Source organism: Oenanthe melanoleuca, chromosome 7 (assembly GCF_029582105.1).
Source record: "Oenanthe melanoleuca isolate GR-GAL-2019-014 chromosome 7, OMel1.0, whole genome shotgun sequence".
Lineage (NCBI taxonomy): Eukaryota > Metazoa > Chordata > Aves > Passeriformes > Muscicapidae > Oenanthe > Oenanthe melanoleuca.
The window spans coordinates 13,639,815-13,661,972 of record NC_079341.1 but is presented as its reverse complement, the minus strand read 5'-3'; the positions used below and the strand labels follow the sequence as shown (position 1 = coordinate 13,661,972).

The window sequence follows — 22,158 nt, the reverse complement described above, 5'->3', positions numbered from 1 at the left end:
TTTCCCAAAAAATATTTCACAATGGAAATTTATTCAGGTAGCTGAAACTAAGGAGCAAGCACAAAAACAATTCCCTTTAAACAATGAGCCCTAGGTACTTCTATATTACTTTGACATTGTCAGAAGCAGAACTAGCCAGAATTTATGATTGGGTCCATCTACATAAACGTGAGCAAGGGAGTGAACCAAAAAGAGACTTTTTGACATGATTTTAAAAAAAGCCAGTGCACAGAGGGGCAAACGGTAGGAAATACTCGATTATAGGCATTGCAATATAGTCCCAAATTATCTTTGAAACACAAAATACTTGCAAAGACTTCTCACAGCGCATATATATTTGGTAACGTGCTTTTCAGGCCCTGCTCATAAAACAACGTAGGTTCTGTCATCACAAACACTAAAAACGTGTTATTAAGTGCTTAGTAGCTCTTAGCCCTATGTGAACTTTTAAACAAGCCCTCCGCCCCCGCTGGCTGCCAGCCCCTAGGGACTCCTGGGGCGGGGTGCGCCCAGGGCCCGGCCCGGAGCCTGCGGGAGCGCTCCTGCCCGCCCCACCGCGGCCCGGCCCGGCCCGGCCCGGCCCGGAGCCTGCGGGAGCGCTCCCGCCCGCCCCACCTTGGCCCAGCCCGGCCCGGCCCGCAGCCTGCGGGAGCGCTCCTGCCCGCCCCACCTTGGCCCGGCCCGGCCCGGCCCGGCCCGGCCCGCAGCCTGCGGGAGCGCTCCCGCCCGCCCCACCGCGGCCCGGCCCGGCCCGCAGCGCCCGGCAGGGAGCGGCCGGCAGCAGCCAGCCCCGCCCGCGGCGGCACGGCGGCCACGTCAGCCCGGAGCCGCCCCGCCGCGCCCCGCCCGCCTCCGGCCCCGAGCCGGATCCCGGATCCCGCCGCCCTTCCGCCGGCGCCGGGGAAAGCGCTGCGGTCCCGGCCTGCCCCGCGCCCGGCCCGCTCCGCCGCCGCTCCCGCCGCCCCTCAGCGCCGCTGGGAGGGCTCAGCTCCGCCGCCGCCCCGCCCCGGTCCAGCAGTTCACCCCGCTCCGCTCCGGTCGGTCCCGCGGAGCTCCGGGCGCGGGGCTCGGCAGCCCGGCTTTGTGCCGAGGGGCGGCTCAGCGGCAGCCGGCCCCCCGCGGGATGACCCCGGCGCCGCTCAAGGTAAGCGTGAGCCCTGCTCCCCCCGCCTGCGCGGTGCCCTGGGTGCCGTTCAGTGCCCGTGCAGCTGTGCGGGATTACCCCAGCTAAGGGAACGGCCAAGAGATGGTCTGCCGCTTGTGTGGGCTTCACAAAGAACCTAATTATTCACCCAGAAACTTTACTGTTCACCTAAATGTGCAGTGGCGGTGGGGTACGTTACTAACTTGTGTTTATTGAATAAGTAGTATTTAATTGTTTTTTCCTCTGTCATCTTACAGGCTGTCTCTTTAGCAAGACTCGTGACATGAAGTAAAACAGGCATTTTGAAGAGCTCTGCCATAAATACAGCTGTATCTCTGAATGTTGGCACATTCACGGGAGACTCTTCCCAAAGTCTGAATCAGAACCTGTGAAATTTCCAAAAGCTTCATAATGGAGTTTTTAGCATCCAAAGGAGATTATATGAGATATTTCAAAAGGCCTTTATTGCTAGTTTTAGTATGTGTAATTGTTCTTGTGTGCACTGATCAGGACTACTATAGTTTACTTGGAGTATCCAAAGAAGCAAGTAGTAGAGAAATACGACAAGCATTCAAAAAGCTGGCATTAAAATTGCACCCTGACAAAAATCAGGTAAGTTACCTTTTTAAAAAGTCAAAGTTGTTGACTTAATGGATCTTAGTATTTAAAATGTCTCTGTTATTGTGAATTAACCACCTGATAATATAGTTCAACTCAGATTTTCTGCAGAGATTTACAAAAAGTGATAGAATGGTCATGCATGGCTTTGTTGAATTTGGGCTGCATTAAATTGCTGTAGTAAAAACAGTCTAGATTCTTTAATTCTCACTTCTGTTTTTGTAACTAGAGGAAAACTTAGTTGTGTACCATACTACTATGTCGGTAAGCTGTTGAGTTTTCCTCTTTCCATTTAGTTTAGGGGGACTTGCTATTTCCCTACCCTAAATTCTCCTCTAAACATCAAATAAGAGCAGCCTGTTCTGAGACATCACTCTCCAAGTATCAAATAGCACAAAAAAGATGCCTTGGGACTGCCAGGGTATAACAGTGGAGGTTACAAAGAGTTCTGGACTGACTGGAGAGAGAAGATTGGAATGGCTTAGTCTGTGCTGCCATATTTCTTAAACATCATCAGTTTTTCCTTGAGATGACTTGAAATAAGCAGAAATTCACAGGAAATAAAAGGATTTAGGTCTTTGTACATACAACTGCATAGAGTCCCAAAAGACAGCAGTATTTTATATGAGCTCAGGGCCTGCCTTCACTGACTACTTTGGAGCCTCTGACAGAGCTCAGAGACAAAGCCAAATGTCATCACTTGTAGATATTAAATGAAGGTTTTGTTTCCTCTGTTGATACTTCCAAAGTAAAGGCATTTGGGGTCAGATTTCTGTCGTTTCCAAGCATGCAGATGCTACTAAAGGTTTTTCAACAGGTTATTTTCAACCTTAGCGGTGACCTACAGAAGGTGAACCCATTAGATAAATTCCATTATGGTAATTAATTCCCTGTGTATACAGCTAAAAAAAATAAAAAAATCATAAGTAAAAGTGTCTTTTGGATGAAATGTGTAAGCAGAAGTTAAAAGAACAGGACTGCGTGGCACATTTTGCACACACACTGCATCTGTGCAGATCCCAAACTTGGGTTCAAAATATGTCAAAATCAAAATATTTTCCCCCATTCTAATTCCCAAGCTACCTAGAACAAACATGCTTTTTTAAATTAAGGGAGGAGGCATCTGTCTACACTGTCAAGACCAGAAGGGAAGAATCTGTCTATAGCAGAGGTTTTGAAGGGGTCAAGCAGGGATTCTAGGGGGTGGAAAAGATTATGGAGGAAATGGTATGTCTTCATTCTTGAGCATTTTCTTTAATTCCACTGAAGAGAGAGTTGAAAGAGGGATCACTGGAGAATGTTCAGCTTCCTACCAGTTCACTTTGTATTTCAGTTGGTACTTTAGTGAGGATGGAAGAAATAAGAGGACACATATGGCTTTGGGAAAGGAAAACTTCACTGTAGTTTGGTTTGAGATCACAGTGCAATGTCTGCATCTATCACAACTGGCATCCTTAGCAGGGATATGGAAATATTTCCAAAGATAATTTTCTCATCATTGTATGCACAAGATAGTTCATTAATTAATTACTAATTGTAGTTTTCCTTACACAGAATGATCCAAATGCACATGAAAATTTTTTGAAAATAAACAGAGCATATGAAGTCCTTAAAGATGAAGATCTACGGAAGAAGTATGATAAATATGGAGAGAAGGGTCTGGAAGATCAGCAGCAAGGAGGTCGTTATGAAAGCTGGCACTTCTATCGCTATGATTTTGGTAAGTCATGATGTATCTTTGTGATTTACTTGAAACAGTCACAAGGAGATGCAATGTTCAGATCTATGTCAGAGCTTTTCACATGTTTCTTATGTATCCTCTCCAGATTTGTCTGCTCTGTAGTTGTCACTCTCTCTCTCTGCTGGCCCAATATTTTATTTACCCTGTTAATGGCTACCCAAAAATGCAATCTGTTTACCTAGCCTTTTGTTCCTGCTGCTTGCCTTTTTACAGGTCATCTAACTTCTTGTTTATTTTTTTAAAGTGCAAAGCTTTTTTTTCACCTAAATGTCAGCGTTAATATTTCATCAGGATTCTTTTGTTTTTTAGGCAGGAAGATTTTTGTTTAGTATTCTTTAGGGGGATTTTGAGAGAAAATGTTTGCACTGTTAAGCCTATTTGATAGGCAGTTATGCAATTAGACATCAGTAAAGAGGTAGTAGAAACTGAAAAAAATAACAGAATCATACCTAAAATGGTCTTGATACAAGTTATTTAATGTTTGTCTCAACAAGTTTATTGGTTTTTTTTCATAGGTATTTATGACGATGATCCTGAAATTATAACTTTGGATAGAGGGGAATTTGGTAAGTTTTTTAAATAAATGGCTGTTTGACAACATGACAGTCCTAAGTACAATTTTTACATATTGAGCTGTGTCTTAGTAGGCTTTTCTTACCTAACTTTACAAACACGTGTTGGAAAATCATCTTCACATGAGAAAACAAAAAAAAAAACCCGTTAATGCTTCCTGTTAAACACTAGTTAGCAAGTTGATCAATATCAATAAACAGCTTTTACACTAAGTTTTAGAGTTATTTTGTAAGATCTGTAAAAGGAAATTATTTGAATTAAAATTTTGTTATTTCTGATTTATCATTGCTGTTTCTCTTGTATAAATATGCTCTTGATAGACTTTACTAATTTTATTTTTTTCTGTGAAATCCAGTCAACTGTGTGTAGTTCAAAACCAGAAGGTGATACCAGACATTAAAAACAGAGCTCAGGAGAACAAAGTGTGGAAAGATAACAGCTTGAATGAGAATATTGTCCAGGCTTTTTTTTCTTTTAAAATTACAGCTAAATTGTTTATAACTAAGAGAGGCTAGAGGTAAAAATACAGGATTTTGTGTGATTTTTCATCCGCATATTGAGTACAGTTTCCTGTGTGCAAGATTGGCCCTGCACCTTAGTTGTCGTTTTTTGTGAGTATATTTTAATATAGGCAAATAAAGGTTACAAAATCCACTACAAGAAAATTAGGTTGAAAAGCAAGTAATTCAAGCTGATAACTGCTCTTTGTGTATACTTTGTTGCTGTTTTTTTCCTTCATAAGCAAGATCATCTGTTTTTCTTGACTTTTCCATTAATTATATTGACTTGGATTTTTAGATTACATTAGACATGATTTCTTAAAATAGAATAATAAATATAGTAAATAATAAAAAGATTGCCAGGTGGAACTCACGAAATACATAAAGTAATATAAGGAAATGGAAAATTCTAGTGGGTAAACATCTTTTAGAACTCGTATTTTGTAACCAGACTTACACTATCACACATTTCAGCTAGAGTAATCTGCAAACAGTATTTTTTTCTTATGGGCAAGTGAGATACAATCTTTTACCTCATGTGAGTTACTGTTGCTGTGCCTGACATTAAATATATACATCTTTTGGGGAATACCATATAGCAAAAATACACATTCTAGATGTAACTACATTGCAGATGTGCGTGATTTACGTATAATTTTCTTTAATCCATCTAGATGCTGCTGTTAACTCAGGAGAGCTGTGGTTTGTGAATTTTTATTCTCCTCGATGCTCCCACTGCCATGATTTAGCACCTACGGTACGTAAACCAAGTAAATTAACTCTGAAGATTAATTAGTTTTAATAGCATAAAACTTAATGAAGTGGATTTTTACACTGAAGCTGAAACCAATGACAACAATTCAAAATGCCAGGAATAAAGTATGTGCTCATTTTTCACTATATCTTTATAGGAAACTAGCCTCTTCTTTGCCTTTTTTTTAGTGGAGAGAATTTGCTAAGGAGCTGGATGGAGTGATACGCATTGGGGCTGTGAACTGTGGAGATAACAGAATGCTGTGTCGAATTAAAGGCATCAACAGCTACCCCAGTCTGTACGTTTTCAAAACTGGAATGGTGAGTGATAACACTTCAAGTGTTTTTAGAATGAAGTCTGGAGAAGTGTTTTTTTGATACTTGTTTAGTCATAGAGATTTTTTATAAAAATCTTTCTTTTTAGTATATTACTTCCTTTAATAAATACAATTTTTTCTTTACGTTGGTCAAATTAATTTAAAAAGTTAACGTAAAAAATATATATTAATATATATAATTTATATATATAATTCAAAATAAATGCTAATGTATTTTACAGTGTTTTTTCTGAATAATTTTAATGTGCAATGTATCACTTTTGATTGGAAAGATACAGTCAGCAGAGATGCTGTAGCAAAGCAACAAGTCTCCTTGAGCAGTTTCTCTTACAGTGTTGTCAAGGACTTTTCAAATACAAGGCATAGTTTGTGGTTTTGAGTCTTAAAGAATATGACCATATGCCTAAAGAAACTTGGAAATTCCTTCCACAAGATTCCTTGCATGATGTATGTCACTCTTTATAGCTGCTTGCTAAGTCGTGGTGCTGGGGTGGTGTACAAAGTGCACTTGAATAGATGCATACATTTTGATAATGATAAGTTTTGGGAGGTTGAATGCTAAATGGAGTGATGTAAGCAATTTTTATTTAAATGGAAATACAATAATTGGGAGTTGGTGTTTCTAAGACTAAATTATCCTCATGTTGCAGCACTTGGAAAGAAATCACATTACAAAATTTAAATTAAGGTTAGATTTCAAGCATTCTAATAGGGGAAAGAGAGAACAGTTAGGGTGGTGGTAGGGGTTGGTCCTGCAGTTGCTTAAGTACTGTTAAAAGAACACAGTAGGTTTTGGGATGGGGTTGTTTGCTTTTTTCTTTCTTTTAATTTTTTGAACTTTTCTATAGCAACCAGTGAAATATTATGGAGACAGGTCAAAAGAGAGCTTGAAGAACTTTGCCATGCAGTATGTTACAAGCACAGTCACTGAGTTATGGGCAGGTAATGTTCACGTGCTTTGCTTGGGGGGCTGTTGTTGAAATATTGTTTTTACTATATAAAATATGGCAGAAATGATGCATATGACTGAATCTGTCACCTGTTACTAAGTCTTCTTTTTGAGACTAAAAGTAGTTCATGTAATTTGCTAATACAAATATAAAACCTTGTTTCATGGTCACATTTAACTAGTCACAAACTGATGCAAATTGTTTCACTCTTAGGAAATTTTGTAAATGCTATTGAAACTTCATTTGCTTCTGGTGTTGGTTGGCTGATCACCTTCTGTGCTGAACGTGGGGGTAGGTATATTAAATACTTTTCAAATAATGTGACAAAAAAAGGACTTCTCTTGATAGCAGCATAATCCCTTTTGCTACTAAAAAACATTGTAGGCAACCACAGTATTTGGCCTGTGGGTCATTGAAGCTCTATGTTAAAAGTAGTTTGACAAAAGGGACATTAATGGAAAAATAATGTTATTGTGCTTCTGTAATATCCTGTAAGTCATTAAAGCAGCACTGGAGTGTAACCCATCAGGAAGGGAAGTGGCAGAAAGGGCTTCTCCCTTCAGTTTCCAGCTCTGGTGACAGATTCTGCTGGGGAGCATGCCAGCTTCTCTTCATAGCTGAGTAGCAGAAATAGCTGTATTTCCCCTTCAACCACCAATATTAAAATTTAGCTGAATACTTTCTCTTCAGTTAGCACACAATAATTGGCTCTTACTACTGGTTTTATGTGAGAGTAGTTTTTTGTAGCTGCTTGTCCCTGGCTTTTTTGGGATCACTACTGGATACAATATTTGAGAAAGTTACCTTGGTTGAGCTAAGTAAATGCACTACACCTTTGACAAATAAAAATTTCTCAGCCTTATGAAGAGACCTTTGTTCTGAGAACTGAACAGCCAGAGCTGCAGTCTTGGATTTACATTTATAAATAGCTTGATTTCAAGTGCAGCTCTTTTGTTAAGTTTTCAGCTTTGTTTCAGTTGAGGAGATGTTGATGCATCTTATTTCTCTTTTTTTAAATATTCATCCAAAGGCAACTATTCAAAGTCTGGATGGTTAATTAAAGCATATGATGTATTTATAGTAGTGAATTACTATTTGTATCACAGAAAATGGATATTTCCATTGATATATCATTCCAAGACTCTATGTAGATACTTGGATTAATTTTTTTTAAACATTGAGTAATACATCTTAAAGGTCAATCTGTACAGAAAATAAAATAGTAAAATTTTTTTAATGAGAATTCTGTAAATGAGAATTGATGAAAGAAGAGAATGTTATTTGTGGGGATTTTTTAACTTGGAATAGACAGTCATTAAGTTCTGATTATTAGATGTGGCAACTCCAGGAATACTGGAGGAACAGACAAGAGGCATTAGAAGTGGTCATGTTTTTTGGGAGCAAAGGGGAAATTCTAAGCAAGAGTAGATTTAGTGCATTAATAATGTGAAGTTTTATGTTTGTAAATAAATAATTTTTGTTTTGCAGATTGCTTGAGTCACCAAACCCGCCTTAAGCTAGCTGGCATGTTGGTAAGCAGTGTTTCACTTTGAAAGCATTACCTGTTATATTTAATACAAAATAACAGAAGTGAAAGCATTAAACTGTAATTAAAACTCTCACTGAGTTTAGTAAAACCAAGATATGACTTTTAGAACAATTAAATACTTTGCTTGAGTAGCTGTTGAAATAACATTAATTTTTTAAGGATTTTATAAAATAATAATTAATTTTACGTAATAAATAACAGTGTTGTTTCTTTTCATTTTCTAAGTATTATATATAATTGCCTGTGTTGGGATTTTCAAAAGCATTTCTGAACCTGAAATTAAAAAATACTTTTCTTTGGATTTGTTTTGTGTTGTTTTTTTCCTAATTATAGGAAGGTCTTGTTAATGTGGGCTGGATGGACTGTGGCACCCAGGGTGAGCTTTGTGATAATTTAGATGTCTCATCTAGTACTACTGCATACTTTCCACCTGGAGCCACCATAAATAACAAAGAGAAAGGAGGTGTTTTGGTATGATTTGTTTTTCACTATCTATTTAGATAAACAAAGTGATAGCTATGCTAAAGGAATGTATAAATCATTCCCAGACTGATGATACACAACTGAAAAGACACTTTTTACCTTTTTCTTCTAAGCTGGTATGCTCTGCTGTGAGTTTCTATCCCTATGTCTGTTCAGGCAGTGATCTTGGAGGTGATCCCAGTTTGCTGGGAGAGTGAACAGCAGCCTGTAACTCTGCCTGGCCACCTCCCCAGGAGCCTCCCTGAGCAGCTCTGGGAGTTCAGGACTGGGAAGTGCTCTGTGACTGGCCCAGGAGCTGCTTCTAATGCTGCTGCCCTGGGCAAGCTGGGAGTCTCTTCTCCCAGGTGAAAACTGATAGGAGAGGAAATGGTCTCAAGCACTGGAGGTCTAGAGTGAATATTAGCAAAACTTTCTTCAGCAAAAGGGTTGTGAGGATTGGAACTGCTCCGAGGGACGTGGTTGAGTCAGTATCCCTTGGGTATTTAAAAGATGTGTAGACCTTGCACTTGGGGATGTGATTTAGAGTAGTGAATTTGGCAGCTGGTCATAGCTTGGACAATGATCTTAAAGCTCTTTTCCACCCTAAATGATTCTATGATCTGTGGTGTGCCCCTAATTTTTTATTCCAGAAATACTATGCCCCAGGTATCACAAGTTTGATAAATGCTACCCTGACATGTGTGATAAAAGTACTCCTACAGTGTCTGTCAGTACAAAATTTACTGCTCAGTTCTATTCTAATATTGCAGCCTACATTTGTATGGTAGTTTTTACTTCCCTAATTGATGGGAGACATTTCTGTTTGAAGCATGACTTGTTCCTTCATTGTCACTACTGTTACCTATATTTTTAAAAGGAGGAAAATAAATTGCAATCTACCTACTTTGAACCTTTTAACTTACCAACTCAGTTACTGATTCATATTACTTCCAAAATTTTACAAGTTAGGGAAACCTAAATATCTCTATAGTGCAGTTAAAGAAGGCTGTAAAACTAGATTGGAAATCTTGTAAACTTGATTGTTGGGTTTGGTGTGAAATTTGAATTTCACGCTCTTTGGTCCCTGTCTTGACAAAATATGATTTCTTGAGTTTAATATTTCATTATACTTTAAGTACTAATCAATTTGATGTTTGTAATTTCTTGTAATAAAGATAGTTAACTTTCCATCCTAGTTTCTTAACTCCTTGGATGCCAGAGAAATATATCAGGAAGTAATGCAGCATCTACCAGACTTTGAAATCATCTCTGCGGCATCATTAGAGGTATTTTTTTAAATATATGCTAAGATTTCTTCAAATGATATATTTTTAAATTTTTGTTGTTATTTTCTACATTTTTCAAGTCCTGTTGACACAAAAACTTAGTATTTAACTGAATACTACTTTTTTCCATAACCAAAATTATTTAAAACTCTCTACATTTACTTCTGTTAGTTTAGCAAAATAACAAAAGGAAGGGGAGGAGATTTCATAGGAATATAGGAAATTACAGAAATTGCCATTGCAACTCACAATTTTCTGTGTTCAGTTCTCTGCAAGTTCTGATTTCTAGTTATTTTTTGAATCAAGTACATTGTAGAGAGTTTTGGTTTAAGTGAGTTTTCTAATTTAGAAAATAAAAAGAAAAGACTCGTTAATCCATGATAATTTATGTAGGAACTGTCTTAAAAGTAGCTCATGTTTTGAAGGAGAAACAAAAGGAAACCTCTTTCCACACTTGTAGTTGCACATAGCAGCATAATTTACAACAGGAAATCCACACAGAAACAACAAATATTAGAGTGCAGCTTGCAGCCAGCTTGCTCTCAGATTTTTTTCCACTTCCTTGATTATGATGCAGTAAAAGGAAGTTTCGTGGAAGGACCACATGAAAGAATGTATTTAGTGGAGGTCTTTCAGAGATTAATACCTTGACATTTGCCTTCATAAAACACAAAAATGTTGGTATAGTTGGGATTAATTTTTTGTGGCTTTGTTGGTTTGTTTTTTCCTGTGGTTTAAAGGACCGTCTGGCTCATCACCGGTGGCTGCTTTTCTTCCAGTTTGGGGAGGGTGATAAATCAAATGTGCAGGAATTTAAGAAACTGAAATTTTTACTTAAAGATGAGCATATTCAGGTAAGAGTGCTCACTTATCAAATGTTAAATGCCATTTACATTCCAAGAACAAGTCATGGTTTTCATTGTTATTGGCTGTTACCACCACATGCCACCTCCAGTACTGAAAGAGATATACTGTCATATGGTAGCTGTGCAGTAAAGCTTTTTATTTAAAGCAATCACTTAAGTTTCCTGTATATTTTGAATATTTTAAAAAGAGAGATTATCTTTTAAATCTGCTCTGTCATTGGAAACATTGCTGCAGATCCCATTTAGTTAATAATTATAAATTAACATTCCAACGTCAAATTTATCTATGTGCAACTCTATTTTAATTATTCAGAAAACCCTGAAAGTACAAACTTTGCACTAAAGGCTGACGGATTGTATTATTCTATAAAGTATGCATTTTTAAAAAATTGTTGCTTTGACTAGAAGAATTTTAATGTCACATTTATTTTAGGTGTCTTCTTGCTTCCTTGCTGTTCTATTTGAAGGGGGGAAAGAGATCTCTTTTAAGTTTTAATTCCCCATTTTGGCCTTTTAAATTAAGACATTAACAAGCAACCTAATATAGTTGTGCTAGTGGTTTTCTTTGAATATCACTTTTTCTTAAGATCTGTTTTTTATAAAAAAGGCTATCAGTTTTCCATATTTTTACCTGTTTTTCTAATTCTTTCTGCCTTTCAGGGTATATTGATATTAACTAGGCTGCTTTAATTAAAATGGCATTGTCTGTTAAATATAGGTTGGGAAGTTTGACTGTCTTTCCTCACCAACCATCTGCAACAAACTATATGTTTATCAGCCTTGTTTAGCAGTCTTCAAAGGAAAAGGAACTGGAGATTATGAAATTCATCATGGTAAGGGAAACTTTGGCACGTTTAAATCATGACCTAATCCCTTTGAGATGACAAAATCTTTAGCAAACCACAACTGTTTTCCCAAAGAACAGTTTTGAAGCTTTAATATTTCCTATCTTTCCTCTGACCATAATGTAGCCTTACACAAACTATTTATAATTTCCTTTGGGTTTCTTTATTTTATTTTTCCTGGGTAAGCAGTCATCAGATGCTGAGGGATTTGTTTTGACTTTGCAGTCTGTTTCAACATCATTTACATAATTACATACAAATTAAATTGCTGAAGCTGATCAGGGGAGCTTCTGCTTTGGGTAGGGTAACCAAAGGATTACAGTAAGACACACCCTTCAGTGAGGCTTAACTTGCTGGTTACACAGTGCAGCCAGTTTGACAAACTTGGATTTGGTTTCATTTATCACTGCACTAAAACTAATTCCATGCTTTGTTAACCTCTGTCCAAGATGCTGAGACTTTTACCACTTACTTTCATTTCCAGCATCACAGTTCCCTTTCAGGAAAGGCTGGAACTATGTTACTATGTACTGCTGAAAGGATTCAGAAATGCTGGTTGAAGAAGAGAGCCTGAAGCCAAAGTGTAGCTTGCAGGAACAGGTGTAGCTTCATCCAGAATGTGGCACAAGGCAGTTATGCAAGATGAAGTTCTCATTTCTCAGCCTCTGAGGTATTAGAAACAGCCTGCTAGGATTAAGTCACAACCTCAATACTGTTATAAAGAGGAAAAGTGAAAAGTTTTTCACTGATTAGAAAAGATTAGGCTTATCAAGGGAGAGAAATGATCCCATACATCAAATGATTGGTATATAAGGAAAAGTCTTATATAGTTCCTATAATTTACATTGTTGCAGAGAAGGCCAGAAGAGGTCACATCCATGCAGCATTTTTATAATGGTGTGGATTACAGTGGAAGTACATTGGACTTTAGTGTGTACAGGGGATGTTTTCTGAATGGTTTTGTTTACTATTTAAAAAATAGATGGCATGTAGAACATTTACCAATAGCCATCTCACTCCAGTCTTTATAAGAAAATAGTCCTTGAAAGAATCAGGCTTTTTTATATGCTATGTTGAAGGGTTTCAACAGTTTAAAACCTGAGAACAGTAATAAATCTTGCTAAGTCGTTGTGCAGTGACTTCAGATTTGATTAACCTGAAGTACTTATTCTCAGACAAACTCTCATTTCTGCTGACAAACATGCATACAAAGGGTATGAAAAGACTGCATCTTTGCCCATTGGAGCTGTGTGAGCAGGAATTTCAGTTATACCTAAATAGCTGTGATTTAGCAATATAATTTATTTTGCTTGAAGTTCTTACCTTGTCAATCCCTTTGCCAAGTCAAGTGTATCTAGAATTGTACTTTTTAGTTAAAACACAAGTAATGACCAATAATCCTGTCACAAAAGATTTTGTCATTTTGTTTGATAAAAACATGTTTTGTCTTGGATAAAGCATTTGTTTGGCTAATATTGGCTAACTGTCCAGTTTAATATTTAGCCACATGTCAGCTATCAGCTACAGTATGTCCTGCCTGTGTAGTTTGGACAGTTTAACATTGTCCTCCTGTGGAAAAGCAAGTCAGCCTACTAAATTTATTTAAGCAGGCTGTGTTTAAAGGTTAGACAAGGGATCTGAAAGACTCCTATTGCTTTCAAAGAGGTTTTTAATTCCATTTCTCATCGGTAAAAATTTAATTTCCTTTCTACATTGTTCTTTGAAGGAAAGAAGATCTTATATGACATTGTTGCATTTGCCAAAGAAAGTGTGAACTCCCATGTCATCACACTGGGACCTCAGAATTTTCCTGACAAAGATAAGGAACCATGGCTTGTGGATTTCTTTGCACCGGTAAATATTTAATATCCACATTTTTCTTCTTCTAAAATCTGTTCTGTAACTATGTAACAAGGTCCTAAGGAGTGTGGTAAAAGTGCCCTTCAGCATCATGAGAGGGTGTTCAATTCCTCATTCCGTGGCAGCTCTAGTTCCTAACTGGGTTTTGTATTTAGTGGTCTCTGTTGTCAAAGCAGGAGATTATTAATCTCAAATTTTCTTGTGAGAGTTACCTGTGGGAAAAGCAATTGCACTTACTTGCATTTTGTCTTCTAGTGGTGTCCTCCTTGTCGAGCTTTGTTACCAGAGCTGAGAAAAGCATCTAAACATCTTTATGGTCAGCTTAAATTTGGAACACTAGACTGTACTGTCCATGAAGGCCTTTGCAACATGGTAAGCTGCAGGAACTAAAAATAAAGAAATACAAATGTAATCCTTTCAAACAATATTGTTTTCTTTTAATTGGGGGTAGGAGGATATGGACAGACAATTTTTGTCCTTTAATGTTACTTTCCTAAAGTGCAGTAAATTGAACAGGCAATTGTATCATTATTTTTTTTCAAAGAAGCAAACTGTATAACCACTACAGATAACGTATTATGTGGAATACAGCTCAGATTTTATTCTAATTTCATAGTGTTACTGGAAGACTTTGAAAGTCTCAGAATTTAATAATTCTGGGGACTGGGGTTAATGTCTGAAAATGCATGGAAAATGAGTGAAAAAGTATGAACTTTTTCAAGTTTTACTTAGATGTGTTTACCACTGAGAAATTAAAATGACGGAAACCGACTGTGTTCAGTGGTAAACAATAGTTATTCATACAGTACAAACATTCCATCTGAGGACTGGGAATAGTTTTAAAGCTAAGGCTTAGGAGGCCCATGGATTAATTCCTGTATTTGTGGAGCATGGCAAAAGAATTACTGGCTGGTTTTTATACTGAGAACACACTTACCATCTCTGAATACAACTGGCATCTTTTCTGTACTGATTTGTTATGGTGTCAAATTCTCACCTGCATGTAAGTCTGAGCACTTGTACTATATAAAGTGAATAGAGGAGCAACTTGAGCCACCAGTACCAATGACAGTTAGAGGCAAGACCAAGAGGCTTAATCATCCTGTGCAATTTGTTATTGTCTGTTTTATCAGCATAACATTCGAGCTTACCCAACAACAGTGGTGTTCAATCAGTCTGATGTTCATGAGTATGAAGGACATCACTCTGCTGAGCAGATCCTGGAGTTTATAGAGGTATGTAAATTATGTTTGTTGCAGTCTTGTCCTATGCAGTTCATACACAAATATGTTCTTTAGTTGGAAGATCCTAGAAATTTTTTTTAATTAGACAAGGAAAATAGAAGGTGAAAAAACTTTGGGCAAGAAAAGTGATCTAGCAGCTCTCAGTCAGAGACTTGACAACTAATGGGTTCATTTCCCTGCTGTGTCACATAATTTCTTTGAGATCATTAGCAAATAAATAAAAATCCCTTCCAATCTGCAAAATAATAGTAATGATTCCTGTCTTATGGAGAGGATAAAGGAAATATTATATAATTTCCTACTTTTAAGGTGGAAATGTTTCACATACACACCTTGATATAGGAAGGTGTCCACATTTCTCAGCTGTCCTTGAACTTTAACTCACAGAACTGAAGATTACTGGTATTGGTCACTGTTGATGCTAGAGTTCTGGCACCCAGCTTGGCTCCAGCATTCAGGTTTACTGCTATATCCACAGGCTGTTTTTCACTGTTTAAAGAGATAGTTCTTTCCAGGTAGCTCAGAAAAAGCAGCTTCAAGAACACACATGCAGAAACAGGTGGAGGTTAGTCTTTCAGCTGGCATTCAGAAGTCCATAGTGCACTATATGTATTCTTCTGCATTAAATAGCATGGCTGAGTTTCATAATACCTGTTTCTGCCAGGTAAGCTGTATTTCTTGGTTTTTACCTTCTTTTATTGAGAAAAGGCAGAAAGCCTCCCTTTTGGAGCCTGGATGTACTTCTTGATAGTTTTTCTCAACAAATTAGGCACACAATTTTTGGGTCTTTTGATGCTTCCATTCCTTTCAGTGATGTGGAATCTTCCCTACCAGAGCAGCAAGCAAATTTCACAGAACATTCTCAGAATTTGGCGCAGTCTGTTTGTACGTGATGGCCCTAGGTAGGGGATACACTGTGCAACAATAAGTGATGTCCATAAGCTGTGTTTTTTTAGGATCTTAGGAATCCATCGGTGGTCTCCCTAACACCAGAGACATTTGCTGAGTTAGTTCAGAGGAGAAAACGAGAGGAGATCTGGATGGTGGACTTCTACGCTCCATGGTGTGGACCTTGTCAGGCTCTAATGCCAGAATGGAAGAAAATGGCCAGGGTAAATGACACTCTTTGCTTTTTTTCCTCTTCTGGGAAATTGCTGAGATGGCACAATTGCTTTCTTAAGAGAATTGTCAGCTGAGAAAATTTATGGAGTCTAATACTGCCACCAAAACAGGCAATTCATACGTCAAAGTCTTGTATTGTTTCAAATACAGAGTTTTTATTCGGCTTTTTAAAAGCTTCAATACACTGATACTCTAGTCCAGTTTTTCATGTTAGTTACAAGTGTGTAAGGTCATTACAGTGTTCTCTCATTTGCAAAAGTAAAATTACTGCACGGACAACCCTCTCTGGAGGTGTTTCCAGGAATTTGAACTAGAAAATTTGGGGGAAAAAAGGGCTTTGGAAACACACCCATGACTTCTGATACATTTAGAATTTGACTAGGAGTTATTGCCAGGATTCAGTGTTCTGTTGGAATGTCTGTGAAGTATTAGTAGCTCTGTAGAACACATTCAGTAATCATCAGCTTCCCTGCCCAGGCCAGGTAGTTTGGGCCTTTGCAAGAAACACAGTGTGTTCAGGACACAGGCCCACTGTGACACTGCTAGCACATCTGCAGTGCTCCAGGCTCTGGCACAGTTACTGAGCTGTGATGGGCACGCTAAATAATGCTAATCGTGGGTGTCTTTGAGGTATTGTAGGTGCCTTGTGAGCCAAGTGAAGTATTACTTAAATTGTTGTAGTATTGGTTAACATATTTGATGGTAGATTTTCTTCTTTCTTTTTCAGATGTTAAATGGATTAATCAGTGTAGGCAGTGTGGATTGTCAAAAATACTATTCTTTCTGTCACCAAGAAAGTGTTCGGGGCTATCCTGAAATCAGACTCTTTCCTCAAAAGTCAAACACAGCTCATCAATACTAGTAAGTACATTGCGTCAGTTTGGGAAGCATTCCATGATGTGAAACAAGACACATACACCTCTTCTGTTGTGTAGAAGAGGTTTATCACAGGTATTAAAATAGGCTGGTAGGATATTACTGTACTGTTTGCTTTGTTACTTCAAACTACTGATTTTATTTTGCCATCTCATTTCAGTACTTTGAAATTACACAGGAATCTTAATTTTTATTTCTTCTCTTTCTTGTCTTGGTCTTTTAGTCCTTAATTTTGTAGGTTTTAATTGTATTTAGGAAACTTTTCATTTATTCAGATTTGAAAGCAGGGTCGAAATATATGCTAAAACATATGCATTTACATTCTTTATTTGATTATCACCATTCTTCAGAGTGGGTTGTTTGTAAGGTTTTTTCCAAAATAATTCAAACTACTGTGCAACTGGCTTTTTGTTTTCTCTTTAATGTTTTTATAGTAGCTACAATGGATGGCACAGAGATGCCTATTCCCTCAGAGGCTGGGCATTGGGGTAAGTTACTGCATTAAACTTTATTCACAAGCTGCTGCTGTAGTTGTTTGCTGGGATAAATAAGTATTTAAATGCTATGTAAATCAAGATCTTGAAGCACTTGGGTATATGCATTGCTTAATTTAAAATGTTCAAGTTTCTACATCTTTTAACTTACCACTTTTTAAAATTTGGAGAAATAGCATACTCCTTGCTGTCTACCCATCTCCTGAAGACAGTATTATTTTGTTTACCATATTTAAGAAGTTATTCTTCTGTAGTACAAAGTGTGAAATAAGAGTTTCCAGACTACTTACATTCTTAATTTCAGCTTTTCTTGAATGGAATTTGGATACTGTTTAAAGTTTTGAATGTATTACGACTGTTGCTCTTCCTTTACACAGATATTTACCACAGGTGTCTGTAGACCTCACGCCTCAGAGTTTCACAGAGAAAGTTCTGAATGGGAAAGATCATTGGGTCATTGATTTTTATGCTCCTTGGTGTGGACCTTGCCAAAATTTTGCTCCTGAATTTGAGATGCTTGCAAGGGTATGTTCTTAAATGTACTGGCAGCTTGTTGTAATTGTAATGGTTAAAATCTTACTCATCAGCACTTTATTTGTTAGCAGTCATCCAAAAACCACAATACTTCCATGAGCCTCCTACTCATGGAATGATGCACACTTCTAGGTCCCACTAGACAGTGGGTGTTGTCTCTTCCACAGACAGACAGAAACCTTCTTTTGAGACAGATTTCAACTTTTGATGGAGTGGCCTTTGGAGTTGTGGTGTGCTTTTGTGCTTTGCCTTGAATTCAAGTACAAGTGCTCTCTGAACACATAGAGAGACACTTGACACAAGGGTGACACTCTGGGAAACAGGAAAGCAACTACTCTTGAAATCTTTCAAAGATTTGAGTAATTTGATTTTTGATTTTTTTTTTTTTTTTTTTAGCTGCACTTCTGGCTTATTCCATTTATTTGCTTATACTCACCCATGGAAACTTGGAATTTTTTTCTAATAAACATTTCTTTTCAGGCTGTTAAAGGAAAAGTAAAAGCTGGAAAAGTAGACTGTCAGGCATATGGTCACACCTGTCAGACTGCTGATATCAGAGCCTATCCTACTGTTAAGTTTTACCCCTACCAAGGAACAAAGGTAAAGTGTTACTGGTGAGCAGATACTGTTAGTAAATGTACTTCATTTCACCTTAAAACTAAACAGGGTATTTCCATAACATATTAAAGTGATAATTTATATATTCCTGTATCTCCAATAATCCATTTCAGTAATACTTAAATTAGTAGAACAGTGATACAATAATAATAAATGGCAAATTGATGGAACTAAATAGAAATGGAATTCTAATAATAATTAAAATGCAGGCTTAACCAGACCTGGGGTTTAATTTGCAAGGTGCCAGATGACAAAATGTTTTTCAAGCTTTACCAATTCTATCACCAACTACCCAGAAGTAGACTGTCTCTCTCTAAATGAAATATGGTCAACTTCATTTTGGCTAATGAGAAATTTAATTACATGTTGTTATTATATTGAAAGACCAATTCTGATTAATATAGTGTATTTTAAGATAGATAATTAATGAAAAAGATATGGTTGTGTTGTCTCAAAAACAAGCCTTATCAAACAATTTCAATTATCAGTGGGACTCTTTCAGATTAACATTTCCTACTAACAGAGCAGTAGTATAAATTAAAAATACAAAGAGTATTCATATAGTTAAATTCCCTGTATTCTTGTAACACTAAAAAATTTCAGATATATTGTAGCAACCTTTTAAAATATATTAATGCTCATATATTAATGGTTTCTGAAAGAAAATTGGCTTTTTTTTTTCTTTGCACAATCCCAACAAGTTCAATGAGATTTTCTGTGGTAAAAATAAAGGCTTTCTAGGTCTTCAGAGTAGTCACTCACAGTCAGAGATTTCACATAGATTACAAAAAAACAGACTTTTTAATAGCTGTCTAGCTTAAATATTTCAGTAAATGTGAGAAAATTGTAACTATTTCAGGTTTTTTAAATGATCAGGACAAATTAGGGTAGTTCTGAAAACTAGCAGCTAAGAGTGGTTCTTAGTACAATGCAAATGAGCATTGTTTAAACAGACAAAAATATATCCGTGAATCATAAATTAAGCTACCAGGGCCATTGTATTCTGCCCTGCTTTCCTCTTGAATTTTGTAACATATTACCCATGCTTATTTTATTTTCTTTTCAGAAAAGTGTTCTTGGGGAATATATAGACAGCAGAGATGCAAAAGGTATAGCTGACCTTTTGAATGAAAAATTAGAGGCAATGGAAAACAAAGGAAAAAGAAAAAAATCTAGAAATAAGGTAAGAACACTTACTGTGGAGCCTTTTGCAAAAGACTTGCTGTAAATAATAACATATTTAAATAATTATGTTCTTTATGTGTAGTATTAAATGCAAATTACAGAGGCAAGATGGGTAAACTTAAGAAATTAACACACAGCTACTAAATACCCTGAAAGCTACTTAAGAAACATTTGTCCAATTGGAAAAATTGCTGCTACTGAAAGCTTCAAAACCATATGAAAAACTATTTTTGTTTGTACTTTTAGAAAAACTCCCATTGTTTATTTTCTTGTCACTAGGATGAACTTTAACTGGTACTGAAGGTAGATACAATTCAAAATATTCTGAAGCTGTGAAGATAGAAGACACCACAAGGAAAATATAAGGATAATTACACTGATGACAGGACAAGACACAGGAAAACAAGTTTGAGTTCACAGGCATACATGACTGTATGAGTTCTGTTAAACTGTGGGGAGATGAAAACATTTTGGTGTTGGTGGAGGCAATGTATCTGCATGTCCCTCTTCTGATGTACCAGCTACCTTCTTCCTGGCCAAACACTGGAGTTGACCAGAAACGTGGACTCTATCACTTTTGCCTACCCATTTACTAGTTCCTTATATTTTTTTCTGTCTCTTCTCAAATGCTTTTTGAATGTGGCCCTCAGCCTGTGGCTGAATATGCACTCAAACCACTCTGCAATGCAGATCATAATGACAGATTGTCTATTTGAAAGACAAACAGTTGTACCTGATGCTTATTCTGCTTTGAGGTTGCATTATTGTTTAGTCAATGGTTAAGAAATAAAATCAAGAAGTGGTAGGAGTATATGTTTATTGAATTAAATTGCTCTTGCCCTCAAGTGAATTACTGTACTGTGGCAGTGGTGATGCTGCCTGGATGAAGAGAACTTTGAAGAGCTTCTTTAGCTTCTTGGTTTGGTTTTGGGATTGTGTTTTGTTTGTTTTTTTAAGAAAGGAAGAAAAAATAAAGTAGTTCAAATGTGGTGATGACTTTCAAAGTTTAAATTATGCAATAGAAGCATCTGGTTAAGTCATTAGATCATCACTGTTATCACTGTCTTTTAAAATATGAATGTATTCTGTGGACATATTTCACCTCTTTTGGCATTACCACTTTCCCCTTTCCCTGCAGACATGTTTTTAGGTGGTTTTTTTGTGTTTGTTTTTATATAATCTTCAGGCAAGCAGGAGAGCAAGTGCCTTCTTTAATTTAATAATGAACACTGTACATTGCAATGTCTCCTCCTACTTCTTACTAGAATTCCTACTCTAAAGAGTAATATTTTTCAGAGCTTCTCCATAGACAAGAAAAATTACAGAAGACAACAAAAATCTCTGCAAACAACCGTTTCATGATTTCAATAAAATGCTCCCTAGACCTTGACAGATGGAATTTCCTCCCTGCTCTCTATGTATTTAGACCACTCTATGTATTTAGACCTAGCATGACTGCTCCATTGTATTACAAGTATTACAAATTTGTAAATGCATTGTAACTGACAAGTAACTTATTTCATAAAGAAGGCAGCAAAAAGTGAAGAAATACAAGTAACTGAGACATTCAACTGTTTTTTCCCCTGTTTTCAGGGTTGCCTCTATTGATTTGTCATTTTTGTAGCATATTATTTTAAGAATGAAGAGACTATTCCATCAATTTTTTAATAAAGTAGACCTTCCTACATCTAAATCTTACTTCAAACTCAGTCACAGTCAAAAATTTAAATTTTAAAACAAACTGTTTTGGGCAGTTTTTGCATAGTGCTGTAATTACAGTTCCCACCTTCTATGCTGTTCTTGGAGAATAAGGTCTAGGAAAAGTTTTGAAACATTTGGGCTGTGGGGAAGAGGATTTAGTTTAAATATCAATAAAGTTCACTTTGAAGATACAATTCTCTATCAAGATACTCTCTTTACATGCAGATTTTTAAATTTCTGAAAGGCCAAATAGGTGTGTATGGCTGGGGGAAAATAATCTTCCAAAGAAAAAGAAAACTAGATGATGGAGGTTTCTAAGATTGTCCAAGTTGTCATGGATTTTTTGTATGCTACTCTTTCTGAGAGTTTTCAGTAAGCAGGCTGGGGGGCAAATAGAACAGGTAATAAAATCTTGCCTTTATTTCTAACCATGCAAATAAATAAATACAACCTCTTGTAAACAGCTCTATCTCCAGCCTTCCCTAAGGACAAATTCACAGTTCTGATCTGATTTTTACTAATGAAGGGTTTAAACTGATTATTCAAGGCCAGTGGTGCAGCACTATTCCAGAATAAAAACATAAAAAATAACCAAGTCCCTCAGTTTTCTCCTATAGGAACATGGAGGTATCACCATTAGAATTCCACATCTACTGCTCCCCATATTGTACAGCATATTTTGCATTTTATAATGTGTTGCCCTTCCTTTATGCATGTGTAGTTACACAAGAAGGAAAAGGTAAAGACCAGCCTCACGCTCTGCTGTTTGTCATTGGAATTCTAATGGCTTTTAAATTTACCTCTGAAATCCTATCTTGTTTTAATTAAAACAAGGACTTCTGTGGCTGTTGAGTGTCACTGAACTGAGAAGCTACCACACCTTATCCTAGAACAACCAA

The 22,158-nt window shown here is 37.0% G+C and overlaps 2 protein-coding genes across 3 annotated transcripts in view; both read left to right on the top strand.

Moving 5' to 3' along the window:
• LOC130255625 (basic proline-rich protein-like) overlaps positions 1 to 1,284 on the top strand; it is a 35,048-nt gene extending 33,764 nt beyond the window's left edge. Inside the window, exon 2 of the mRNA XM_056496542.1 lies at positions 457 to 1,284. Within this exon, the coding sequence (XP_056352517.1) occupies positions 457 to 1,284 (828 nt within the window). The remainder of the gene's footprint in view (positions 1 to 456) is intronic.
• On the top strand, positions 853 to 21,191 carry DNAJC10 (DnaJ heat shock protein family (Hsp40) member C10). 2 transcript variants are annotated; one of them, XM_056496829.1, is made up of 23 exons: positions 853 to 1,144; positions 1,402 to 1,756; positions 3,317 to 3,482; positions 4,019 to 4,069; positions 5,251 to 5,333; positions 5,519 to 5,650; positions 6,516 to 6,609; positions 6,831 to 6,908; positions 8,106 to 8,149; positions 8,500 to 8,637; positions 9,825 to 9,914; positions 10,655 to 10,768; positions 11,499 to 11,613; positions 13,352 to 13,479; positions 13,741 to 13,857; positions 14,619 to 14,720; positions 15,686 to 15,841; positions 16,579 to 16,712; positions 17,162 to 17,215; positions 17,599 to 17,746; positions 18,236 to 18,355; positions 19,440 to 19,556; positions 19,838 to 21,191. In XM_056496829.1, the coding sequence occupies exons 2-23, from the start codon at positions 1,556 to 1,558 to the stop codon at positions 19,847 to 19,849; spliced, it is 2,394 nt and encodes a 797-aa protein (XP_056352804.1). In that variant the 5' UTR covers positions 853 to 1,144; positions 1,402 to 1,555; the 3' UTR covers positions 19,850 to 21,191. The 2 variants fall into 2 exon arrangements, with proteins under 2 accessions (XP_056352804.1, XP_056352803.1); XM_056496828.1 differs by having other exon boundaries at positions 19,440 to 19,929.
• Positions 21,192 to 22,158: the final 967 nt, after the last annotated feature.